The sequence below is a fragment of the Podarcis liolepis genome, assembly GCF_965112155.1.
Source record: "Podarcis liolepis genome assembly, chromosome: 2".
Taxonomy (NCBI): domain Eukaryota; kingdom Metazoa; phylum Chordata; class Lepidosauria; order Squamata; family Lacertidae; genus Podarcis; species Podarcis liolepis.
The window spans coordinates 113,528,291-113,554,941 of NC_139555.1; the positions used below are offsets into that span (position 1 = coordinate 113,528,291).

The 26,651-nt window shown below is 49.2% G+C and overlaps 3 protein-coding genes across 3 annotated transcripts in view; 1 reads left to right on the forward strand and 2 right to left on the reverse strand.

The window, feature by feature from the left end:
• DDAH2 (DDAH family member 2, ADMA-independent) overlaps nucleotides 1-26,651 on the reverse strand; it is a 323,504-nt gene that overhangs the window by 238,280 nt on the left and 58,573 nt on the right. The gene's annotated exons all lie outside the window — the stretch shown is intronic.
• LOC310701473 (uncharacterized protein) lies at nucleotides 5,478-16,480 on the forward strand. The gene is made up of 5 exons (XM_083492399.1): nucleotides 5,478-5,722; nucleotides 7,914-8,837; nucleotides 9,294-9,423; nucleotides 10,352-12,778; nucleotides 13,452-16,480. Exons 2-4 carry the CDS (start codon nucleotides 8,064-8,066, stop codon nucleotides 11,245-11,247), a joined length of 1,800 nt encoding a protein of 599 aa, XP_083348525.1. The 5' UTR covers nucleotides 5,478-5,722; nucleotides 7,914-8,063; the 3' UTR covers nucleotides 11,248-12,778; nucleotides 13,452-16,480.
• Nucleotides 15,396-22,053, reverse strand: LSM2 (LSM2 homolog, U6 small nuclear RNA and mRNA degradation associated). Its single transcript, XM_083493633.1, has 5 exons — nucleotides 21,922-22,053; nucleotides 19,503-19,570; nucleotides 19,138-19,168; nucleotides 17,633-17,692; nucleotides 15,396-16,631 (listed from the first exon to the last, which is right to left on the reverse strand). Exons 1-5 carry the CDS (start codon nucleotides 21,922-21,924, stop codon nucleotides 16,506-16,508), a joined length of 288 nt encoding a protein of 95 aa, XP_083349759.1. The 5' UTR covers nucleotides 21,925-22,053; the 3' UTR covers nucleotides 15,396-16,505.

A 26,651-nucleotide genomic window follows, 5' to 3' on the forward strand; every position in this document is an offset into this window, starting at 1 on the left:
GTCCATATGCATGCTTCTACTTCTCAGAGGTCCAATATTGCTCCATTTGCAATCCTTGTTTTGCTGATTTCATTTAATATTCTAATTTTCTGAGATTGTTAATTTGGGGTTTTCATCAGCTGTACTCCATGATCATCACAATTATAACAAATAAAGGCTTGACATATCTCGCTTTGCATGTCATGACTCTATCTCATATATTAGTTTCACCTTTTAAGTTGAATTACTGAAATAAATGAACTTTTCCACGATTTTCTAATTTTCTGAGTTTCACCTGTAATTCGTTCTGGAGGTCCACTCTTAACCTGAAACTGTTCTTAACCTGAGGTACCACTTTAGCTAATGGGGCCTCCCACTGCCGCCATGCTATTTCTGTTCTCATCCTGAAGCAAAGTTCTTAACCTGAGGTACCATTTTTGAGTTAGCGGAGTCTGTAAGCTGAAGCATCTGTAACCTGAAGCATCTGTAATCCGAGGTACCACTGTACTGTTGAGATGGGGGCGGAGGAAGCTGAGGGAGGGGATAACTGGGAGTGTGGGGGGGAGAGAGAGAAAGAACTCTGAGTTCAGCTCAATGCTGTCACATCAAACCAAATCCCTGAAATCAAAATTATTTTGCTTGAGGCTTCAGTTGGAAGATCTCAAGTTTCTAGCAGAAAACGAGGCCAGTACAGTGGTACCTCGGGTTACAGACGCTTCAGGTTACAGAAGCTTCAGGTTATAGACTCCGCTAACCCAGAAATAGGGGTTAAGAACTTTGCCCCAGGATGAGAAGAGAAATCGCGCGGCGGCAGCGGGAGGCTCCATTAGCTAAAGTGGTACCTCAGGTTAAGAACAGTTTCAGATTAAGAACGGACCTCCGGGACGAATTAAATTCTTAACCTGAGGTACCACTGTACTACAAACCTGATTTCTGTCCACCTGAGGTGATGCAATATGCAAACAAGGATTCATCGGTCTACTTACTTAGGGCAAATATACAAATGCTACAGATGGCTAGAAGAGACTCTCCTCAGGATTTCCAACCTCCAATATGTTTGTCCACAGAGTTATGTATAAAAGGCCTTACAACTTTATGGGTCTTTTTTTAAAAAAATTCCACCACCATATGGAGGAGAGGAGTTTAAATCGGCAAGAGCCCTGGTCCCCAATTCACCTTCAAACCCTTTCTATGTCATGGGAAGCCTGCCTTTCAGCAATTTCATCCCTGTTGTAAACTGTCATTATTACTATTGCTATTCCCCAGTCCCACCCTGAGAACTCAGGAGTCCTGGCTCCCAGATCTGCCTCTCTCAGCTCTCCCTCAGGCACTGGGGTGGTGGGAACAGGTTCAAACAGCAGTTGGGTGAAAAAGCCATGTGCAATTTGAAGCATAGGCATGTATATAGTTTTATTTTAAATAATAATAATAATTTATTATTTATACCCCACCCATCTGGCTGAGTTTCCCCAGCCACTCTGGGCGGCTCCCAATCAGTGTTAAAAACAGTACAGCGTTACATATTAAAAACTTCCCTTAAGATGTCTTCTGAATGTCAGGTAATTATTTATCTCTTTGACATCTGATGGGAGGGCGTTCCACAGGGCAGGCGCCACTACCGAGAAGGCCCTCTGTCTTTATTATTATTATTATTATTAATTATTATTATTATTATTTATTTTAAACTATTTCGACGTCACAAGCTCCGAGGACTTGTAACCATGACATGTCAAAAATCCAAATAAATTAACTTGCGTAAGTACAAAGGGACCTTATTCTGCTGGCATGAGGCAAAGGATGTTAAATCTGCATCCCGCTAGCTCAATACAGTGGTACCTCAGGTTAAGTTCCGGAGGTCCATTCTTAACCTGAAATTGTTCTTAACCTGAAGCACCACTTTAGGTAATGGGGCCTCCTGCTGCCACCGCACCACCGGAGCACAATTTCTGTTCTCATCCTGAAGCAAAGTTCTTAACCCGAGGTAATATTTCTGGGTTAGCGGAGTCTGTAACCTGAAGCATATGTAACCCGAGGTACCACTGTACGAATAATCAAACAACAGACCTCGGAGTTTACATCGGAAATACAACAAGTTATCTGCATGTGGACTGGAGTGGGGGACAGATGAGAAAAAGAACTAACTGTTTAAATCTGGACTTGGGATCAGATTTTTCTTTAATAAGTAGAGAATAGGAGAGAAAGAGAGACCGGCTGATTGACGAAATTAAAACTAAAGTGAGGAGCAGGTAGTAAACTGTACTCTGGGATGGGATAGTGACCTAGGAAGCTGCCTTATATTGAGGCAGGCCATCGGGTCCATATAGCTCTAGTACTGAAATGAGGTTGAATTTTAATGTTGTATTTTAATCTTGTTTTTAAAGCTGTATTTCAATCGTTTTTATATTTGGTGTTAGCCGCCCTGAGCCCGGTCTTGGCTGGGGAGGGCGGGGTATAAATGAAATTTATTTTTATTTATTCTTATTACTGCCTTACACTGACTCTGGGAGAGGGCAGGGAAGTGTTTGGCGGCGGGGTCTTGGCAGCAGCCGGCAGCTTTGGATCGCGGGAGGAAATCCATGAGCAATTTTGTGGGTTCTTTGGGAGGAAACCAGAAACTGCAGTAAACTTGGGAACAGGAGTCGAAACTCCCAGGTTTTGCTGGAGACAAATGGGGCGCTAGAGGGGGGTGGGAAGGCGTTGGACTGAGAATCTGCAATAAGTCTCTCTCCGGCAATGAATGAAATGCTTGGGGGGGGGTCTTTTTCTCGGGGTGGGGGTGGGGGAACCCCCCATGGCAGGACTCCTGGGTTCAGGGGAAGGGAGGGGGCGGGGTCCTCCTCTTACCTGCAAGTCCAGCCGGTTGCAGCTTCTCCCCCCCACGTGCTACTTTCCCATTGCGGAAGGACCCCGCCTGTAGCCGTCTGCTGCAACGCCTGCGTCACCGCCACCAATTTGCAGCGCACGGCACTTGTTGGAAGGGACCCGGGGGTCATCTAGTCCGACCCCCTGCAAGGCAGGAATATACCCGTGCTTAGAAGACATCTGAAGGCAGCCCTGTTTAGGGAAGTTTTTAATGTGTGACATTTTAATGTTTTTTTAATCTTTGTTGGAAGCCGCCCAGAGTGGCTGGGGAAACCCAGCCAGCTGGGCGGGGTACAAATAAATAATAATAATAATAATAATAATAATAATAATAATAATAATAATTATTATTATTATTATTATTATTATTATTATTATTATTATTATTATATCCCAACTGGTGGCTTCCTTCCTTTCTTCCTTTTAAGAAAACAAGGAGAAGCGTTATTCACCTCTGCCCCCTTCCAGTTGTTAGGATCTGAGGGCCCTGGACTCCGGTCTCCCTTGCCTAGTTCAGCACCTCGACCCCCGCATATTGCCCTGCAATAAATATTCTGAAATCCCTGTAAGAACGCTGTTGATTGACTCCTTTGTTCGTTTCATAAAAATTCCCGCACTTTATACCGCATGTGAAAAGAAATACTAAAACACATTAAAGCTACCTCAACCATTAAGCATCTGGGTAGGCTCCTAAAACAGGAATATTTTCAGCTGGTGTAGAAAGGGGTGTGGCGAAGGCGCGCCTGCTTGGTCTCAAGGTGCAGGGAGTTCCGCAGGTGCTGCCACAGGAAAGGATGGAGTTCCTCATACGAAGGATTAACATTCTGTGTACTTTTAAATGTCTTTGTGGGGTGTGAGGGTGGGGGAGGGTTATGGGCTTTATATTATGTCCTTTGTGGTCGTATTCTGTATTTTTATGCTGTTAAACCCCCCACCCCACCCCCAAGATGTTCAGATGGAGGGTGGTATACAGTACTGAGTAAATAAGTAAATAAATCAATGAATGTGGAAAGAGCAGTAGTAGTGCCACTACCTTTATTAAAGGTAAAGGGACCTCTGATCATTAGGTCCAGTCGTGACCGGCTCTGGGGTTCAGGTGCTCATCTCGCTTTATTGGCCGAGGGAGCCGGCGTACAGCTTCCAGATCATGTGGCCAGCATGACTAAGCCGCTTCTGGCGAACCAGAGCAGTGCACGGAAATGCCGTTTACCTTCCCACCGGAGCGGTACCTATTTATCTACTTGCACTTTGACGTGCTTTCGAACTGCTAGGTTGGCAGGAGCAGGGACCGAGCAACGGGAGCTCACCCCATCACGGGGATTCGAACCGCCAACCTTCTGATCGACAAGTCCTAGGCTCTGTGGTTTAACCCACAGCACCACCTGTGTCCCTTTAATAAACTACCTTTATTAAAGGTAAAGGTACCCCTGCCCGTACGGGCCAGTCTTGACAGACTCTAGGGTTGTGCGCTCATCTCACTCTATAGGCCAGGAGCCAGCGCTGTCCGCAGACACTTCCGGATCACGTGGCCAGCATGACGAAGCTGCTCTGGCGAGCCAGAGCTGCACACGGAAACACCGTTTACCTTCCCGCTAGTAAGCGGTCCCTATTTATCTACTTGCACCCGGGGGTGCTTTCGAACTGCTAGGTTGGCAGGCGCTGGGACCGAGCAACGGGAGCTCACCCCACCGCGGGGATTCGAACCGCTGACCATGCGATCGGCAAGTCCTAGGCGCTGAGGTTTTACCCCACAGCGCCACCAGCGTCCCCTATAGACCTTTATTAGGCCAGCATAAAAGTCACGGAATAATGTGCAAGTTTTTTTTAGTTCTCCAGAACTCTTCATCAAGCTAAATGATTTGGTGGTGGGGATAGAGAGGAACAAGGGGGGGGGGGAGTCGTGGAAGGGAAAATGTTGAGTCGTAAGTTGTGGGGTGCTTTGAGGGGCAGCAGAGGAGGGCTTTGTTAGGCTGGGCAGGGTGATGAGCCTAGGCATGGTCCATGCAGAAGGTAAATTACAAGAAGTTAAGGCGAGATACTCCTTTTGTTTATTTAATATTGCTTTATTAGTTCCAACAACAACAAAAACCAATCAGCAAAAAACACTTTAATACATCCAAATATAATAATTTCCTAATACATATGTATTCCTAATCAAAGCTGTTACAAGACTGCTGCTTTAAAGCATTGCTCGCCAGATGCAGCTGTGTGAACGACACACGGATATATGGGGGACTATTTCCCCCTAGAGGGCATTCTGACCTGTTTTTAGCATTTAAACTTTTGTATGTTTTTAATGCAGGGTTGCCAGTTTATTGCTTTATCTTTTTTGTAAACCGCGCTGAGGGTTGCTGCTTTGTTTCTTTCTTTGTTTGCTTAAGCGGTGCATAAATGTTCTGAAGCAAATAAATAAATAGACATCCTGTATTGCAACCGACTTGCATCATACACGTTTTTACACAGGCAGTTCCGTGGCCAACCCTTGGTGGAAAAGGACCCTAAAGCCAGACTTCCGCCTCCCAATTCTTATAGAGCAACACGTTGCTCGCAACAGCCCGGTGGAAGGCGCAGTGTAGAGAGACACATAGCGCGCACTTCCGGTAGGGAAGCTTTTACCTGTTAACGAGGATACGTAGTGGGAAACAGGACCGGAAGTACCTATTAAGGACAGCTGGTGATGCCACGGCTGAGACAGGGAGCCGTGAACGTAGAAGTAGAAAAAGCAGAGCAGTACACGCGGGTAGGCAGTTAGGCTGCCTTAGGTTAGAGGCTGCAGTTTTTCCAAGTCGAGCGGTGGAGCGCCCCCTCCTGGCGGGAGGGCCGCTAGTGCCGCTCGGATATCCCCGGGAACGCGGGCTGCAAGGCAGCCGTCGGCTGAGAAGTACGTCGCCTCCGCCTTTCCCCTTGTTTCCAGCTGCCTCCCCTTGCAGCTTGGTGCCCCTTTTTGCAATGCCCCGGGAATGGCGACCCTGCAGCGCCCACCCCACCTCTCCCAAGGATGCGGCTGGTTCCCGCCAGCCCCGGCCAAGGATGCAAGTTGGCGTCTGGCAAACACCTGGAGGGAGACCACGGACCCGCCATCCTCCCCGCCTTGCCGGGTGGTCCTTCCTGAGGGTCGGGCGGACAAAAGCCCTCGTCCCCAAGGAGCCCAGGTGGCGCAGCGGGAGGAGGTGGCATCTGAAAAGTCACTTGCTGGCCCGCACGCCGGCCGTGGGAAAATTTTCCGCCACCGTGGGAAAATGGGCTTTGAATTTCCCACGCGCACTGGATGATGGATCTTCATAGCTTGGGGTGGGTTTTTTTTGGGGGGGGGGAATCTGGCGGGTTAAATCGAGACGGGCAGAAAACCGGATCTGGGGTAGCGCAAGATGAACAGAAAGCAGGGAAGCCTTTGGCCTTTCAGGTGGTGTTGGGAGCCCATGACCTTGGTCACACATCCTGGTTCTAGACTATAGCAAGGCTTTGGGACAGGAGGCAGGGGCGGCCTGCGAAAGGTTCACACACACACACACACACACACACACGTAGGGTAAGACCTGTAGTCTTGCTCAATGCAATGAATGGCCTTATCACTTCTGGTGTGACCATCTCCACTCCTGGGTTTCTCAAACTTGGGCCTCCAATTTTTGGACTACAACTCCCATTATCCCTGACCCCAACCACTGGTCCTGTTAGCTAGAGATGTTGTAGTCCAACAGCAGCTGGGGACCCAAGTTTGGGAAACAATGTCCGAAGCCTTGACCCTGGGACTGGGAATCATCCCTGCAACTCCAATGCTTGGTGTGACAAGCGATGAAACCTGTGTGTCTTCCCTGAAAGGGCAGAGTTGGGTTGACTGCAAATTCCAGCGGCCTACCAAGGCTCCTCAACATGTGTGGACCCTGGCCAAAAAAACAAGGCGCTAGTTCTGGTTTTTGTTTTGCTGGGCACACCTCTTTTGCTGAATTTATACTGTTCCACTTTGAACTGTTTTATTACTGCATTAATTTTATCTGTTTTCATAATTGTATATACATAGTCTGTTGCTCTAAGGCAGTGTTTCCCAACCGGTGTTCCGCGGCACACGAGTGTGCCGTGAGACGTTGCCTCGTGTGCCGCGAGATGCCTGGAGGGAGGCGGGCGAGTCGGGCGGCGAGAGGCGGGGCGGCGGCGGTGAGGAGAGGCTGCGCCTTCTGCTGCTGCCTGGCGCTCCTCCTCGCAGCCGGCAGCGCTGCCTGGGCACCTCCGCGCGACTCTGCCTCGCTGGGTTTGGTCTCCCAGCAGAGACGGGTCACACGCGCCCCTCCCTCCCTCCCTCAGCCTGCGCGGAGGGAGAGCCAGAGAGAGGCATCGCTCCTGCGCGGCGGGAGAGGGAGCAGCCGGAGCGATGCCCCAAACGAACGCATGGGACCGGAGGGGAAATCCTCTCCGAGGCGGAGTGAGCGCAGCTGAGAGAAGCCTTTCGAGGAGCTGCCGAGGGAAAAAACTTTCACTTTTGTGCGTCCCTCCCGGCGTGACGCTGCGCGCTGACGTCACGGGGCGGGGCTTTAATGGTGGTGTGCCGCGAGATTTTTTTTCAGTAAACAGGTGTGCCATTGCCCAAAAACGTTTGGGAAACACTGCTCTAAGGGACGCGGGTGGCGCTGTGGGTAAAACCTCAGCGCCTAGGGCTTGCCAATTGCATGGTTGGCGGTTCAAATCCCCGTGGCGGGGTGAGCTCCCGTCTTCGGTCCCAGCTCCTGCCCACCTAGCAGTTACAAAGCACACTTAAGAGCAAGTAGATAAATAGGTACCGCTTTATAGCGGAAAGGTAAACGGCGTTTCCGTGCACTGCGCTGGCTCGCCAGTGCAGCTTCGTCACGCTGGCCACGTGACCCGGAAGTGTCTCCGGACAGCGCTGGCCCCCGGCCTCTTAAGTGAGATGAGCGCACAACCCTAGAGTCGGACACGACTGGCCCGTACGGGCAGGGGTACCTTTTCCTTTTTAGTCTGTTGCTCTAGCCCACTCATGGGGACTTGTGGTGAAGCATGGGCAATAAGTTTCATAAATATATGTCATCTAATTTTAGGCAACTGTCTCATCTTTCCCTCAGGGAACAGCCCCTCTCCTCAGCCTAGGAATATTGCATTCCACCTGGGACGATCAATAAGGGTGAGAAATCCACCCATCGCCTCATCAAGCCTGTTCATCTTAACTAGGAGTGCCCGTTAAGTTCCCCACCTCCACCCTTTGGAAGGACAAAATGGCTGCTGAAAAGGGAGGTGTGTCAAGGCTGCCTCTGCCGCTCCAAGAAACGACTGAGCAAGGATTGAAAATGGAGGAACCGGAGCTTGCAGACCCTGGGCCAAGGAACGGTGCGGAAAACAGCCCTTGTGCCGTCCGTGTGGGGAGTTGTGGGGATTTCAAGGAAATAACCATCTTGGATGAGATGAAGCAGGAACCTCCCAAGCAGCTGCAGGAACGCTGGGAGGCTCAGCTACAGGAATTTATCGAAAGGGTTGAGTTGCCCTGTTCAGAATGGAGGCGCCCACAATTGCCGGGGGCCGCACCAGCTGATACTAAGACTTTTCTGTCCACCTCTGAAGGAGCAGCCCACGCCATTGAGGAGCCTGGAGCTGCGGGGCGGTTATCCCAGTTCTTGCCAGGCCTTGGCAAAGGCACCAAACAGTCAGACAAAGCTGAGGCAAATGGCATGAGGGTGAAAGAGGAAGACTTGGAGGAGGGGGACTCCGCCATCTTGGACGCAGAGGCGAAGCGACGACGCTTCAGGCGGTTCGACTATCTGGAGGCTGATGGCCCCCGAGAGACTTGCGGGCAGCTCTGGCAGTTTTGCCGCCAGTGGCTGGAGCCAGAAAGGCACACGAAGGAGCAGATCCTGGAGCTGGTGATCCTGGAGCAGTTTCTGTCTATCCTGCCCCAAGAACTCCAGAAATGGGTGAGGGATAGTTCGCCACAAACCTGTTCCCAGGCCGTGTCCCTGGCAGAGCATTTCCTGAGGCGGCAGCAGGACATTCAGGTGAGAGAGCCAGATGCTGGTTATTGAGAAACAAATAATAATAATAATAATAATAATAATAATAATAATAATAATAATTTATTATTTATACCCGGCCCATCTGGCTGGGCCTCCCCAGCTACTCTGGGCAGCTTCCAACAGAACATTAAAATACAATAACCTATTAAACATTAAAAGCTACCCTAAACACGGCTGCCTTCAGATGTCTTCTAAAAGTCTGGTAGTTGTTGTTCTCTTTGACATCTGGTGGGAGGGCGTTCCACAGGGCGGGCTCCACTACCGAGAAGGCCCTCTGCCTGGTTCCCTGTAACTTGGCTTCTTGCAGGGAGGGAACCACCAGAAGGCCCTCGGAGCTGGACCTCAGTGTCTGGGCAGAACGATGGGGTGGAAGCAAAATCCCTGCTCAGGTTTAGACTTTACCCCATGCCTTCAGTTGGGTCTCCTTGGCTTTCTCAGGGACCAGGGCCATTCAAGGTGGCAGTGGTACATTGCGCAGAGGCAGAGAGTGACGGTCCACCGGATGCCTGGCAGAAACCACCCTGCAGAGAACTCAGCCAGAAGGTTGATGGTGATGCCAGCTCCCCAGGTGAGGAATTATTGTGACTGGGTCAGCGGATTATCTTGAGTTCTCGAAACGAGCTACAGTGGTACAGTGGTGCCTTGCAAGACAAAAGTAATCCGTTCCGCGAGTCTCTTCGTCTTGCGGTTTTTTCGTCTTGCGAAGCAACCCTATTAGCGGCTTAGCGGCTTTAAGAAAAAGGAAACAAACTCGCAAGAACTCGCAAGACGTTTCGTCTTGCGAAGCAAGCCCATAGGGAAATTCGCCTTGCAGAACAACTCAAAAAACAGAAAACTCTTTCGTCTTGCGCATTTTTCGTCTTGTGAGGCTTTCGTCTTGCGAGGTACCACTGTACAGTTTAGGTTGTCGTTCAGTTCTCGGTGTCTCTGATTCCTGGCTGCTCTTCTAAATCCGTGCAGCTTGAGTGAAAGTGGCATGAGCTTCTTCACAAAGTTTTCAATCAAGGCATTTAAAAAAAATATGGAAACCGCCATTCCGAAAGTGTTTGCGCGACGTATTTGTACGTCTGATTCCAGGCGGTGAGCAGAAAAACAGGGCATCGAAAGACACACACAGGAAGTTGTGGAAGTGGTGAGGTGCAAGCAAAAAGCTAGGACTTCTAAACCAGGCATTACATTTGGTCCTTGGGCACAAACTGCCAGGTTCTGAGAGAAGGAGAGTGGTCTGGAATGCTTTCTAAAGACACTGAGTCTGTCAGCTGTCTCTCCCCTGGTGCTGCTTCTTGCTCCTTCTCCTCCTACTCTCCCATTATTTCCCAGATTTCCCCCTCATCTTCCTCTGAGCTGTGACCTCCCTCAAACCCCTGTTGTAATTCTGAACAGTCTTCTTCTTCTCTGGAAGAGTCAGGCTGGGGAGGACGGTCTCCACCACTCCTCCTCTGCCCAGTCCCTGACAAACAATAACCCTCACGTTACAAACTCTCTCCCAATTCTAGGAGAAGATAGGAAGCGTCACGCAGAGGAGCAAAACCAGACAGAGCACCCTGAGGATAAAGAACCACGTTGCAAGTTGCCAGGAAGAGGCCAAAGAAATGTTTCCTGTGGCCTTGACCAGGAAGCAACATTTGCACAACAGCAAGAAAGCTGCTCGGACAAGGCAAAGGGCCATCGCCTTCGTGGTGGACACCCAGAGCATGAAATCTCCCAGCCAGAAGGGAAGCGGTGCGCGTGCTCTTTCTGCGGGAAAAGCTTCAGCCAGAGGTCGACTCTCACCATCCACGAAAGGACCCACACGGGGGAGAAGCCCTTTGAGTGCCCGGCTTGTGGGAAAGGCTTCAGCCACCGCTCAAACCTCATTGCCCACAAAACGGTCCACACGGGAGGCAGGCCGTACGGATGCCCCGACTGCGGGGATGCCTTCCGCCACAGGTCGCACCTCATTGCACACAGGAGGACCCACACAGGCGAGAGGCCCCACAAGTGCTCCGACTGTGGGAAGAGCTTCAGCCAGAGGTCGACGCTCACGGTGCATGAGCGGACGCACACGGGAGAGAAGCCGTACCGGTGCGCCGACTGTGGGAAAAGCTTCAGCCAGAGGTCCATCCTGATCGCGCACGCCAGGACCCACACGGGCGAGAGGCCCTTCAAGTGCTCCGACTGCGGGAAGGGCTTCAAGCAGGTCTCGGCGCTGACGGCGCACGCCCGCAGCCACACCGGGGAGAGGCCGTACCACTGCCCGGACTGCGGGAAAAGCTTCGCGCGCAGCTCGCTGCTCGCCAAGCACAGGAGGACACACACGGGAGAAAAGCCCTACGCCTGTGCGCACTGTGGGAAATGCTTCCGTCAGCGGTCGCAGCTGGTTAGCCATGAGAGGACCCATGCCAGCGCTTAGAGTACGGAGGGTGCGTGAGCACATTGGGAGAACCTGGAAAAGGAGAGCTGGCCAACGTTTTTGGCAAAAAACCAAGCCTAGAGTACAGGCGGCGGGATTGGGGGGGACCTTTGGCCGTGCATGTTAGAGGAAGAAGCCAGCAATAAATCACACTGGGCAACTGGGAGTTAACCCTTCATTAGCAAAAACAGGAGTGTTGGGCCTCATGAGCACAACAACTCATCTCCAGCAGATTTTGCCCCCATGAAGCATTTGCCGAGACTGAAGGTCCCTGTCAGATGTCTGTTGCGGTTGCTCGAGAGCAACCAGGCAGAACTCCAACCTGTCTTTGACGGGCTTTATTTTGGTGCAAACTATTTACAGTGGCGGGGGTGGCGCTGTGGGTTAAACCACAGAGCCTTGGGCTTGCCGATCAGAAGGTCGGCGGTTCGAATCCCCGCGACAGGGTGAGCTCCCGTTGCTTGGTCCCTGCTCCTGCCAACCTAGCAGTTTGAAAGCACGTCAAAGTGCAAGTAGATAAATAGGCACCGCTCCGGCGGGAAGGTAAACGGTGTTTCCGTGCGCTGCTCTGGTTCGCCAGAAGCGGCTTAGTCCTGCTGGCCACATGACCCAGAAGATGTACGCCGGCTCCCTCGGCCAATAAAGCGAGATGAGCGCCGCAATCCGAGTCGGTCACGACTGGACCTAATGGTCACGGGTCCCTTTACCTTTATTTACAGTGAAGAGCGTCATAAGTTCATGTCTGGCTCAATGGCTAGCAGAATCTGGGAGTGGTCTTTTTTTGTACCTCCCCCAACATAAAAGTTTCGTTACCCCCCAACCGTCTCCGCCCCTCTCTGCGCCTCAGACTACTGCGCAGGATGGGCGATGGCAAGGGCGTGCTTCCCTCCCCTCCGGCTTGCTCAGGAGCGGTGTTAAGCCTCTCCCTAGCATCCTCTGGTCCTTGCACTTCTTCCCCACTGCAGGTGGGGCTTTCCTCCTCCCCTGAAGACGAACTGCTTCGCAGGATTTTCGGAGGCTCCCTGTAACGCAACTGCCCTTCTGTTTCTCGCCTCTGAGCTAATGGCAGTTCCCTGACAGTCCCCGTCTCCCCACAGTTCTTCTCTAGGGTTTTCCCCAAGCAATCTTGAGACTGCTCCTGCGTGAAGCCAACTCCTCTACCCTCTTCATGCCTCTCCTGGTTCTGGGAGACGAGGGCTGAGGGGAGCTTGTCGCACCAGGAGGGGGAGACACCCGTGGCTCTTCGCCAGCCAGACACATCTCTGCCGCTTGACCTCCCTCCTCTTCTGGTTCAGCTTCAGCCTCCGATTCTGGACTTCTGACACGGACTCCCCCCCTCCCCCAGTTCACTAAGCCCTGTTACCTCTTCAGCTTTAGACATCTCCTCCTCCCAGTCTTCTCCCTCTGACCACTCACCATTGTCCCACCACCTCTCCCTTGGCTCTGAGCCTTCTTCCCTTGGGGGTTCCCCAGCTGGTGCCCCCCACCGTTCCTGTGACATCATTTGTCAGGGCTGATGGGAGATATAGCAGTTGGCAACATTTGTTGTTGTTTTTAAAATATTTTTTATTACATTTTTTCCAGATAAAGACATACAAAGAAACAAGAATAAAGAAAACAAAAAAGAAGAAAAAATTCATCATTTCAGAACTTTTTTCCAATCATCTACCAGACTTCCCCACATCCCCCTCACCGTGCATTCTTAACAATAAAAATGTCAGCAAATTATAACCTTGTTTCATGCATTCTTTTGTGCTTTCAGATAGTTGCATTTAAGTTTAAATTACTTATTATCCATTTACTCCAAAAACCAATATAATGTTATATTTAAACGTTAGTCCTTTCGTTAATATAACTTAGTTTCATATACACCCAATCTCGTTGCTGGAGCTAACCTTTCCAAATCCTGCGAATTCTTATGATTCGTATAACTTATAAAGTTTTTGTAAATAGTCCTTGAATTTTTTCCAATCCTCCTCCATTGCTTCTTCTCCCAAATCTCGGATCCTGGCAGTCATCTCGGCCAATTCCATATAGTCCATCAGTTGCATCTGCCACTCTTCCAGTGTGGGTAAATCTTGAGTCTTCCAATGTTTTGCGACGAGAATTCTTGCTGCTGTAGTTGCATACATAAAAAACGTTCTATCCTTCTTTAACACCTTTTGGCCGACAATGCCCAAGAGAAAGGCCTCTGGTTTCGGCAGTTGGCAACATTTGGAGGGCCAAAGGTTCCCTACATCTGCCCTATGGTTTTACAAACACCCCCGGAATGCTTTAGTTCAGGCTTCCTCAACCTCGGCCCTCCAGATGTTTTGAGACTACAATTCCCATCATCCCTGACCACTGGTCCTGCTAGCTAGGGATCATGGGAGTTGTAGGCCAAAAGGCATCTGAAGGGCCAAGGTTGAGGAAGCCTGCTCGTTTCTCTCCAATACAGACACCCAGGGCCCTGTGTATCTTTCCCCTCTGACGAGCCTTGGAGGATCCAGTAGTGTAGCCTTGGCTGCGTGCCTTGTTCAAAGTAGCAGGCCTCCCTGCTGTTGACCACAAGCCTTCTGAGATGGTCAATAAGGCCATTGAGGAGGAGATCCATCCTTTTAAGTCATCAGACTGCCAGCGGGAAGCAAAAGTTGATAAATCGGCAAATCTCCAAGCTGGTTTTTATGTTCCTTATTACATGCAGAGTATCAGCAGGGCGTTTGTTGATATGTTGCCCAACTTTTTTTCCCCAGCCTTTAAGAACTCCACAAAATAAGCTAACAAGGAATTGTTGGGAAGGTCACAGCACAAGGCCACTGAGTGCAGTATCCAGTTTCTAAAACTGACCCAAGTTTGCAAAGCAGGATGTGGCAATGATGAACAGGGATTGTTGTTCTTTGGCGAAGAGTTGCAGTTCAGCGGCAGAATATCTGCTACGCATGCAGAAGTTTCAATTCCCAGCTACTCTGGTTAGTGGTAGGAGAGACCTGGAATTCTGGAAAGTTGCTGCTAAGTTAGGAAAAACTACCAATGATTTGCCAGTTATTTGACTCTGCATAAGGCAGGTTCCTAAGAGATGGTTTTCCCTAGAGCTGGATTCCGTGCACAGTAGAATCTTCCATTCTTGGAAGTCCTGGCTGTGTCTTCTTCTGCATATGTATTCCAGAAACCAAACAAAGCAACACACAGGATATATGGTGTCACTTGGACTACTGCAATGCACTCTATGTGGGGCTACCTTTGAAGGTGACCCGGAAACTACAACTAATCCAGAATGCGGCAGCTGGACTGGTGACTGGGAGTGGCTGCCGAGACCACATAACACATTGAAAGACCTACAAATTGGCTCCCAGTACATTTCCGAGCACAATTCAAAGTGTTGGTGCTGACCTTTAAAGCCCTAAATGGCCTTGGTCCAGTATATCTGAAGGAGAGTCTCCACCCCCATCGTTCTGCCCGGACACTGAGGCCCAGCGCCGAGGGCCTTCTGGTGGTTCCCTCGTTGCGAGAAGCCAAGTTACAGGCAACCAGGCAGAGGGCCTTCTCGGTAGTGGCACCCGCCCTGCGGAACACCCTCCCACCAGATGTCAAACAGAACAACTACCAGACTTTTAGAAGACATCTGAAGGCAGCCCTGTTTAGGGAAGCTTCTAATGTTTGATGCATTACTGTATTTTAATATTTTGTTGAAAGCCGCCCAGAGTGGCTGTGGAAGCCCAGCCAGATGAGCAGGGTATAAATTATTAATTATTATTATTTTTATTAAATGCTGACAAACAGGTGTTTGGTCTTCCTTCTCACACAGTTGCTTTACGTCAAGGGATAGGAGGGTTGTGCAGCGGCAGTCAGGTTACATAAACACAGGAAACACATTAGGATATAAATGTGTGTTATTTCCCTGGCTTTCACTGGTAGAAAGAACTTGCATACTTGCAAAACGCATGATGAATTTATTGGTGTGATTATGTGAAAGCGAGGTTCTAGCCATCATTGCACGAAGACGGATTTGGAAAAAGGAAGGGGCAGAGCAGTCCTAAAAGCCAATAATCCAGAGAACAGCTGCAGGGCATGGAAAATTAAGTGCATGGCCTTATTGTGTGTCATTCATACAGAACCATGGTTGTGGTATATTCCCAAAGTCCTAGACCGAGCCCATAATAACCACAATCTTTCAAATGCAACCTTTTATTCTTCCGCAACTTTACATACAATTTCTTTTTCAATTTGCCCTCTTAAAAAAAAAAACCCAAAATACATGAGGAAAACAAAATACAAGAAAATACAAACATGGGCAGGTCCCGTATTTGCGGGCCAAACACAAAAGTTGCTATAAAGCAGGGTTTCCCAAACTTGGGTCCCCAGCAGTTTTTGGACTACAGTTCCCATCATCCCTCCCCACTAGTTCTGCTGGCTAGGGAATGATGGGAGTTGTAGTCCAAAAACAGCTGGAGACCCAAGTTTGCTTAGAGAAAGTTGGCTGGCCCTGGGGCACCCTCTGCTGGCCAAAAGGACCATTGCCACAGAATCTGAACCACCCCCAGTACTGATAATTGGAATTTATAGATCGCAGAACTCAAGTCTGCACCACCTAGAATACCCACAGGATTGTGGCCTCTACTGGCAACACAGGTAGGAGAACAAATGAAGGAAGGACAAAAACAATGGGCGGGGAGGAAACTCGGAAAGGACATATGGTGGGATATTAGCCCCCCTGTGAAGAAGTAACGTTTCCCACTACTGAACAATGCCACAGATGAAAAGCTTTTGCAGGGGCTGGGAAATTGAACTACTGGCTCAAAATAATTACTTTTAAAAAAAGTCGCTGCCATTCCCATGGAAAGGGGTTCCGCGTCCCAACCAGGAACGGAACAGGAGCGTGCAGACAACCTCCTTGAGCTTAAAGCAAAAGAGAAACCAGATTTGTTGCTTCTTGCAGGGTTTCGATGCGCTTGGAGCAGACCCACCAAAATCGACGGGATTTCAGGTAGCCGCAACTAAATTCCTATTGATTCCCATGGGCCTTCTGCAAGGGTGAATCCTAAGTCTGGACCCAGCCCATAGGAGGCAGGCACCAACTCTAGCCTGGGGCACGCATTCTGCCTCCCAACGGGTGCAGGACTGGGGTGGGTGCGCACAGAATATTGGTGGCGGCTTCCATGGCACGGGGGGCAGGTATGGAAGCTGGGTCTAGCTTCCCCACATCTCCATTCAACTCTTTCCCAGGAAAACCACGCAGTGCAGAAAGGGGGAGGGGGGGAAAATGAAAGCAGGAGGCGCCCTCACTGCTTCTGCTGCAGAGCTTCCTTGCGGGCAGCATCCTGCAACAGCTGCGTGTCGACCTCGTCGGCTGGAAGCTGGACGTAGCGGACGACGGAGCCACGAATGAAGCAGTTCTTGACAGACAACTGGAGAGGAAGAATAGTGTTACATACAGGGTGCAGAGATCACAAGCGTCCGGACTGGACTAGGGGGACGAAACAATTCAAATCCTCCACTGGCCAAACAGCACCCACCGATCTACCCCACAAGGTTGTTTTTGAGGTGGGGGGAGGTGACAGGGCACGAGATGGGGGGTGGGTGGGAAATTAACTCCCTCCCCAATTCATTTTCAAAAACGCCGTTAACTCGTTTCTAGGAGGCTAAAATGAGACTTGGGTACAGCATCATCTATTACCGGCTTCAGATAGCTTTTTGCCCAGGCTTTCTCTGAGCCTAAGACCGGGCCTCGCTATTTCTGAATCCCTGATTTTATTTGTTTTAATAATTATTATTTTCATTTGGTTGTAATTTCTGGATAACACCTTGAGATTTTTTAAAAATGCCATGGTTTTGAATGGCTCTAAAACAGGGGTCAGCAAACTTTTTCAGCAGGGGGCCGGTCCACTGTCCCTCAGACCTTGTGGGGGGGGCGGATTATATTTTTTTGGGGGTGAAATGAACGAATTCCTATGCCCCACAAATAGCCCAGAGATGCATTTTAAATAAAAGCACACATTCTACTCATGTAAAAACACCAGGCAGGTCCCACAAATAACCCAGAGATGCATTTTAAATAAAAGGACACATTCTACTCATATAAAAACACACTGATTCCTGGACCATTTGCGGGCCGGATTTAGAAGGCAGTTGGGCCACATCCAGCCCCCGGGCCTTAGGTTGCCTACCCCTGCTCTAAAACAACAAATAATCAGGGTAAGCCTGGGGAAAGTCGGAGTAGATCTTGTGGGTTTTATAAAGGTCCCTCAGATCTCCCCCAACCACCACCAAGAAAAATCCCTGCACCGGTTATGGGGCTTTACAGGTTAAAAGCCAGCAGGAGAGATACCAATTTCTACCTCGGCATTTATTTACACTTCTCACGCCTGCCATCCCAAATCCCCCCTTTTGCCCTACGCCCATCACTCACCATGTGAGGGTATTTCTCTGGATCGGTCACACTGATGTCTGTGAGCTTGATATTCAGATACTGCAAAGCCAGAGAAGAGAGAGGGTGGGGCGGAACTAAGCAAGCAAGGTTCAAAAGTAATACAACATTCTGCCTAGCGGCCTGTTCATTACCCCTTTGCTGTTTATCCACCTTAATCAACACCTCTGGTCACCTTCCACTGAACATAGAGCCCTGTTGGGAGCATCTGTTTCAGCATCCCGTCGTCACGGTGACCAACCAGACACCAACGAGAAACCCTCAAGCAGAATCTGAACCCAATAGCCCATTTGCTTTTCCACACAACTGCTATTCAGAGGGGCGCTGTCTCCCACTGTGGACGCAGAATACGGCCGGGAAAGGTAGCAGCCATTAACAATTATATTTCCCCATGAATTTTCCTCATCTTTTGAGTTGGTGGCCATCGCTGCTCTTCATGGAGCGAATTCAAGCATACGCTCTGTGGCAGTTTTTTCTTTGCCCGTCCAGAGTCTTCCAACACGTTCTGCTTCGCTGGGTGGCCCCATTAGTATTACGAGGGAGGAGGAAAGAAAACTTCTCCCTGTCCAATTTCTTCGTGGCAGGCATCATTTTACACATCTCTGTCACGCCCCACAATTAAAATAAATAAAACCTCATAACTGCACTACTAAAGAGACGTTCTGCTTTCTGCAAGTCTGCTTGCACATATCGTACAGTCAAACAGGAAGCCCTTTTGAGAACCAAAATGCACATATTTTTCATAAAACCGAGAACGTAACATAAGCAAAACCTGGTAGATCAGACCAGTGGCCCAGTTAGTCCAGCATCCTGTTGTCACAGCGGCTGAACAGATGTTTGTGGGAAGCCCAAAAGCAGGGCATGAGAGCGACAACACTCTTGCCCACCTGCAATTCTGTCTCTTGAGACACAACCTAGTCATCATGGCTAGTAGCCGCAAGTAGCCTCCTCTCGTGAATCTGCCAAACCCCCTTTTAAAGAAATCCAAGTTGCTGAACATCACTGCCTCCTGTGGGAGCAAGTTCCATAGTTTAACTAAAAGCTGCACCTACGCGATCCACTAAGAATTAGGGTAGGATATAATCTATAAACAAGGGATGCGGGTGGCGCTGTGGGTTAAACCACAGAGCCTAGGACTCGCCGATCAGAAGGTTGGCGGTTTGAATCACCGTGACGGGGTGAGCTGCTGTTGCCCGGTCCCTGCTCCTGCCAACCTAGCAGTTTGAAAGCACGTCAAAGTGCAAGTAGATAAATAGGTACCGCTCCGGCGGGAAGGTAAACAGCGTTTCCATGCGCTGCTCTGGTTCGCCAGAAGCAGCTTAGTCCTGCTGGCCACATGACCCGGAAGCTGTACGCCGGCTCCCTCGGCCAATAAAGAGAGATGAGCGCCGCAACCCTAGAGTCAGTCACGACTGGACCTAATGGTCAGGGGTCTCTTTACCTTTATAATCTGTAAGGAAGAAATAGGCTTTAGGTGTAATTCATACCTGATCCACGGAGTGCAAGGTCCCACATATACTGTAAAAAAGCAGAAAAGGCACAATTAAAAGCCAGGCAGAACACACGGGATATTTGGGGAGGGAGGGACGGGTGCAAAGGCTGAGAAATAAATTTTCTCTTTACATCTGAAGGCAGCCCTGTTTAGGGAAGTTTTTTAATGTTTGAAGTTTTATTTGGTTTTTAATGTTCTGTTGAAAGCCGCCCAGAGTGACTGGGGAAACCCAGCCAGATGGGCAGGGTAGAAATAATAAATTTTATTTAATTTAATTTTTTTAGAAAAGGGTTAGGATCCGGGACCAAGGCTCCTGGATTTTCCCCAAGGAGAGCAAGATGTGTTTGTACCCAGTTGTACCTCAAATCATTCTTCAGTTCAACCACCACGTCCTTCCCTACCAGGGACTTGAAGAATGAGTAGAAAAGCTGCAATGAGGGAAGAACAAATGTTAAGAGATCACCCAGAGCAGGGGTCAGCAAACTTTTTCAGCAGAGGGCCGGTCCACTGTCCCTCAGACCTTGGGGGGGGAGCGGACCATTTTTTTTGGGGGGGGGGGAATGGACGAATTCCTATGCCCCACAAATAACCCAGAGATGCATTTTAAATAAAAGCACACATTCTACTCATGTAATAACACAAGGCAGGCCCCACAAATAACCCAGAGATGCATTTTAAATAAAAGCACACATTCTATTCATGTAATAACACAAGGCAGGCTCCACAAATAACCCAGAGATGCATTTTAAATAAAAGCACACATTCTACTCATGTAATAACACCAGGCAGGCCCCACAAATAACCCAGAGATGCACTTTAAATAAAAGCACACATTCTACTCATGTAAAAACACCAGGCAGGCCCCACAAATAACCCAGAGATGCATTTTAAATAAAAGCACACATTCTACTCATGTAAAAACACCAGGCAGGCTCCACAAATAACCCAGAGATGCACTTTAAATAAAAGCACACATTCTACTCATGTAAAAACACCAGGCAGGCCCCACAAATAACCCAGAGATGCATTTTAAATAAAAGGACACATTCTACTCATGTAATAACACCAGGCAGGCCCCACAAATAACCCAGAGATGCATTTTAAATAAAAGCACACATTCTACTCATGTAAAAACACGCTGATTCCCGGACCGTCCGCAGGCCGGCTCGAGAAGGCGATTGGGCCGCATCCAGCCCCTGGGCCTTAGGTTGCCTACCCCTGACCCAGAGACTCCCTTGCACTTAAACACAAGACGGCCTCGCACAACTTTTATTCCACTGCTCAGCAGGAATAAGTGTGCCAAACACATCACATATATACACATCAGCTTCCAACAAACGGTGGGAGTGCCCAATGTTTTGGACTACAACTCCCATCATGCCCCTGTCAGTGTAGAGGCCCAGAAAGGAATAGGACCCAGAGTCTGAAAAGAGGTTTCTAGCCCCAGTGGCAACAAGTGCTCAACTACAGGTAACTGAAATACCCATCATCCTTTTTCCTCTGCCCATTCACGGCTCAGTTTCCCCTTTGCTCCACTGGTTCCTTGCCTCTAATTTACGCTAAAAGCCCTTCAGGGTAGGAAACAGTGCTCTTTGCCAAGTCGTCATACACTAATACGGTGTTACACAGAACAACAATAATGGTGCGATTATCACCACCATTATTAAATATATTACCTGCCCTACACCAGCAGGCCCCAGGGTGGGTTACCAACACTTTTCAAATTAGCAAAAATTAAAATGGATTACAGTACAGTGAGATTAATTGGAAGTCAGTTTTAAATTTCTTTTCTATAAATTTTAAAATTGTGTTCAACACCAGGAGTATATATGATAATTATATTAATCTTCTTATATCTTATAGTGTGGTGGTTTGTTTGATTTTTCTGTTATTTGTTTGTATGTTTGTTTACTTGTATGTACGTCTGTTTTTCATAAATGTACAGTGGTACCTCAGGTTAAGTACTTAATTCGTTCTGGAGGTCAGTTCTTAACCTGAAACTGTTCTTAACCTGAAGCACCACTTTAGCTAATGGGGCCTCCCGCTGCTGCTGCTGCGCCACCGGAGCACGATTTCTGTTCTTATCCTGAAGCAAAGTTCTTAACCTGAGGTACTATTTCTGGGTTAGCGGAGTCTGTAACCTGAAGCGTCTGTAACATGAAGCGTCTGTAACCCGAGGTACCACTGTATTCATTTTAAATGAATAAAGATATATTTAAAAAATAAAATAGAACGGATTACAGTCATAGAAATAGGGTGGACCCTGGCAACACATTATCTCTGATGTCTAAGGCCAGTGCAAGGAAGTGCTTAAAGAGATTCAGCTGAGGTTGTGCATGAGGCTCTTAACTCATAAGGGTTGTGGGTTCGAGACCCACGTCGGGCTAAAGATTTCTGCACTGCAGGGGGTTGGACTAGTAAATAACCCTCGTGGTCGCTTCCAACTCTACTATGAAAAGGAGAACATAAAAAGGATTGATCCTAATGATGATGGCGACGCTGTTAGTATTTAATGTGCATTTTTAAGCTACCCTGCTGCCTGCATTCATCGGCCAAACACAGGCTGCTGTGCTCTGAGTCCAGAAATTAAAAGAAGAAAAGTTCGCCGACTCCCCCCCGACCCCGACTTGCAAGCGGCTTCCCTGACTGCATAATAATAATAATAATAATAATAATAGCCCCACACACCATTGCCTCCTGCACCCTGCTTTTAGGGGTGTGGGGAGCAAAAGCAATGGCAGCTGCGTCACAGAACCAGCCCGTGACGTCACAAACTCACCATCGCCGCCGCTCGCCAGACGCAGCAGCAGCAAAGAACCCGCGTGGACCAAACCTCAGAACCCAGAAAGAACTTCCCGGGCTGCGCATGCGTCGTGCGGGCGCTCACGGAACGGGGAAGGGGGCGGGACAACCAGACGCGCTCGGAAAGCGCGGAGGAAGGAAGGTTTTTATTTAAAGGGGCCGCTGCCTAATTATGCCTCGCCCCGCGCCTTAAAGGAGAAGGAGGCTTGCTGCTCAATTGCCCTTTGCGGGTTCTATGAATGGATAGAAAACTCGTTTTAAACTCTTCAGATTTCCCCTCTAAAAGTGGTCTTAAACACATGGCCATCCTGGCTGCTGACACGAGGCCGCAGAAGCCATTTCTAGCCATTAAAGCAGAAACTCTTTGCAACGTGTGCACCGGCTAACACGGGTGTCCGCAGACCTGATTCTCCAGTGCAGTGGCTAGACTAGGACCTGAGTTCGAGTTCACACTGGGTACTGTTCGGCCAGTCATTGCCTTTAGCCTACCTCAAAAGGTTGGTGTGGGGGGATGAAGCTGCAGGGGGCAGGGCCGGTTAATGTGCACTTCACATCCCATTCCCACATGGAGCTGTGACATTTGGAATTTGGGGTTACACGATCCAAGCTCTCCTGCTACCAGCAATATCTAGATCCATAGCTGTCAACCTTCCCTTTTTTGCGGGAAATTCCCTTATTCCAGCACCATTTCCCGCTGCTATCCCAGATTGTTGGATATCCCATAGACTGTCCCTGGGACAGGTGAGGCTGCTGATCCCTTATTTTCAAATCTGAAAGTTGACAGCTATGTCTAGATCAAAGGTAAAAGGTAAAGGGACCCCTGACCATTTGGCCCAGTTGTGGCCGACTCTGGAGTTGCGGTGCTCATCTCGCTTTATTGGCCGAGGGAGCCGGCGTACAGCTTCCGGGTCACCGAGTGGGGATTCGAGCCGCCGACCTTCTGATCAGCAAGTCCTAGGCTCTGTGGTTTAACCTACAGCGCCACCCGTGTCCCTTAGACCCACGATGAGGTGAGCTCCTGTTGCTCAGTCCCTGCTCCTGCCAACCTAGCAGTTCGAAAGCACATCAAAGTGCAAGTAAATAAATAGGTACAGTTCCGGCGGGAAGGTAAACAGCGTTTCCGTGCGCTGCTCTGGTTCGCCAGAAGCGGCTTAGTCATGCTGGCCACATGACCCGGAAGCTGTACGCCGGCTCCCTCGGCCAATAAAGCGAGATGAGCGCCGCAACCCCAGAGTCAGATCATAGGTAGGCTGTTAGAATTCCTGCTCCATGAATGCAGTCATGGGATTTTTGTCTTTCACAGGACAGTGTATGTTTTGACTCCACAGAGTGGGAAGTGACGGAAACAGGATGTTTGCGTTACTGTGTTCCGTGAAGTGGGACTGTTGTCCTTTGTTCTTTTTCTCTTTGCTGTCTGATGCTAGAGAGAGAGGGAGCCATGTTGCAGTGCTCCGTGTGTGTTTATATGTAAATAAAGTAGATTAGCCAAAATGCTGAGTTGCTCAGGTCTGTCACACGAACTGGGCAAACTCTGCGGATCCCTAAGTGTGCCGGTGTCCGTTGGCATTCGTTGCTGTGATGTTTGGACTGAAGAAAGCTTATGAAGCTCCCGAACAATCAACCAGAAGGGAGAGAACATGCCAGTCAGGCATGTATCTCTGCCAGAGTCCTACTCAAGTGTAGGCTGAACTCCTGACAACTAAGGCCTGGGGGCCGGATCCGGCCCAATCGTCTTCTAAATCTGGCCTGCAGATGGTCCAGGAATCAGCGTGTTTTTACATGAGTAGAATGTGTCCTTTTATTTAAAATGCACCTCTGGGTTATTTGTGGGGCATAGGAATTTGTTCATTCCCCCCCCCAAAAAAATATAGTCTGGCCCCCCACAAGGTCTGCGGGACAGTGGACTGGCCCCCTGCTGAAAAAGTTTGCAGACACCTGATCTAGAACCAGATCAGCAATGACAACGCAAAAGAAGATCACAGTGGTGTTCGGGGCCACAAGGAAATATCAGAGCAAATTCCTCTTATTTATTCAACAGGCGTCTCGCTGAATTCAGCGACAATTCCTCATGAGGAAGGCGGACTCAGAGGTTCACCATACCCAAACTGTGACCCCGTTGCAGATCTTTGCTTTAGTTCATTTGCTCTTCAGTCTCATAAATGCCAACTAGTGCAAGACCAGGGCTGGCACACCATGAGACAAGGTGGCAAGATCCACAGGGACAGCAGATCTGGTCTCAAAGGAATGCATTGCTGCGGCCGCTGCCACAATGGTAGCAATAGCCAATGTATGCTTCTTGGAGACCAGATTTGCTGCCACCTCGACAGTTCTCCCCCCCCAAAAAAATACTGCCTCTGCAGTGGCCTCTTGGTGAATAGGAGGCACCGCTGGTCTCCTACCATCCCTAGGAGGGCTTGGTCCTCTGAGGTGTCCTAGGCTCGCAAATGCCCAGCATGTCTCACTATTTTTTGGTTTGCCTTAGGTGCCAAAATATATTGTGCAGGCCCTATGCAAGGCACACCATAGGAACTTATTGGGAAAGTATGAAAAATTGTAACATACACCAGTGTGCCAATCTTGCAAAATTTGCAGGACAAATTCTCCCCAAGAATCATGTGTGTGTGTGCTCACCTTCCCTTCTCTTGCCTTCCTAGGTGGTCAATGAGGGATTTGCGCTCCCAGGTATCGCACCAAAGCGCAACTGTTTCTGAGCTCGTTTCCCCCTTTCTCCTACTATTGGGTGGTGAGTTAAATCTGCTACAGATGGGATGATACACAAAGGATCTGGACTAGGGATCCTTGTAACCAGAGTTGCCATACGTCCAGAATTTCCTGGACATACATGGAATATTGTAGTCGGAAGCAGTGTCCAGGTGGGAATTGGCAAAATGTCTGGGAAAATCCAGACGTATGGCAAGCCATGTCAGCAGTGTTGTTTTTGCAGATTTTTCTAGAAAAAATAGCTCCAAAATGGCATTTCGCTTTTTGCAATATCAATGTAACAAGCACACACTTTGCCTCACTTTGCTTAATGGTAGGGCCGGTCCTGGGCCCAAGGCATTTTGCTGCCTGAGGCGGACAAGACGGTGCCATCTATTCTAAGGTTACCAGATGTCCCCATTTCCCCAGATTCACATATCAGTCCCATACTGAAAAGTGTCCCCGGATTCATTGGAAAAAATCTGGTAACCTTAATCTGTTCCTCATACAGAAGCCCATCAGGTTGGCATTTGAATCTTACAGCAACACAGGTGACAGGTTATCATCGACCACATCACCTGAGGGCAGCACGCTAACTGAGGGAGCACAGGGCTGGCAGTATTACAGCACAGACCTCTCCTGGCTGCAACTTCATGCCTTTCCACAACAGCCTCGCTTCGCCTGATGGTAAAAGCAGCACTGATCATCAATGCTGTGGCAGAGCTTCCTGGATCAGACCCAGAAAGAGGGCCTTAAATTGCTCTTTTTTTTTTCTCCTGTTTAAAGTAATCGCAGCAAACATGTACAAACTCATTGCTTCCACCCAGGGGCAGCAGACCTTCAAGCCCTTGCATTGCTTTCCCAAAGTACAGTAAAATATATTGGGGGAATCCTCCAGTTCCGTAAGTTGACACTTGCAGCTTGATCCTCTTGCAATTCCTTTGCCAGTTCAATCAGATGAGAGGCTACATGTGACAAGCTGCAAGACAGGGCACACATATGTTCCGGTTGCTATGGAGACGCTGCCTAAAATGGCTTCCCCGTGGCGAGATCCTCCCTCTCCCAGCAGAAAACAAAGAAAACAAAACATAGCACCCAATAAAGCACTCATATTTGTGAGCCCCACATTCCTGGCAATAGCTGGGGAGGAGGCAGAGAGAGACTGACTGCCATGATGGCCCCAATCCACTAAGGAGTACTTCTAAACTACAGCCAAGGCGTGTAGCGGCTCATCACCACCACAGAGAGGTCATAAGAACATAACAGCCCTGCTGGGTCAGACCAAAGGCCTATATTGTCCATGACAGATACCCATCAACTGTCTGGGACATCCCATTTGAGAGCAAGATTACAGCCAAACACACATATTGAGCAAGATTGTGGCACCCCCAAAACATATTTTAGGGGGCCAAGCTCTTGCATAGGTCACATGACTTGCACGGGAGAATGTCCTGGCAGACACGTCCTGGTTTCGCTCAGGGACAAGTTGGAGGCTATGGTTACATCATTCCCATAACAAAAACTACCACATATATATCAATGTTTTCAAAAGTAGGAAAAGTGGCTTTTTAAAAAACAAGGGATCCACAGTACAGTGGTACTTCAGGTTAAGTACTTAATGCATTCCAGAGGTTCGTTCTTAACCTGAAACTGTTCTTAACCTGAAGCACCACTTTAGCTAGTGGGGCCTCCTGCTGCTGCCACGCCGCCGGGGCACGATTTCTGTTCTCATCCTGAAGCAAAGTTCTTAACCCGAGGTACTATTTCTGGGTTAGCGGAGCCTGTAACCTGAAGCGTATGTAACCTGAAGCGTATGTAACCCAAGGTACCACTGTACTTAGCTAACTGGGCCAAGCTAAACGGCCTCTGTCCAGTATACCTGAAGGAGCATCTCCACCCCCATCTTTCTGCCCGGACACTGAGGTCCAGCTCCGAGGGCCTTCTGGCAGTTCCTTCACTGCGAGAACTGAGGTTACAAGGAACCAGGCAGAGGGCCTTCTCAGTAGT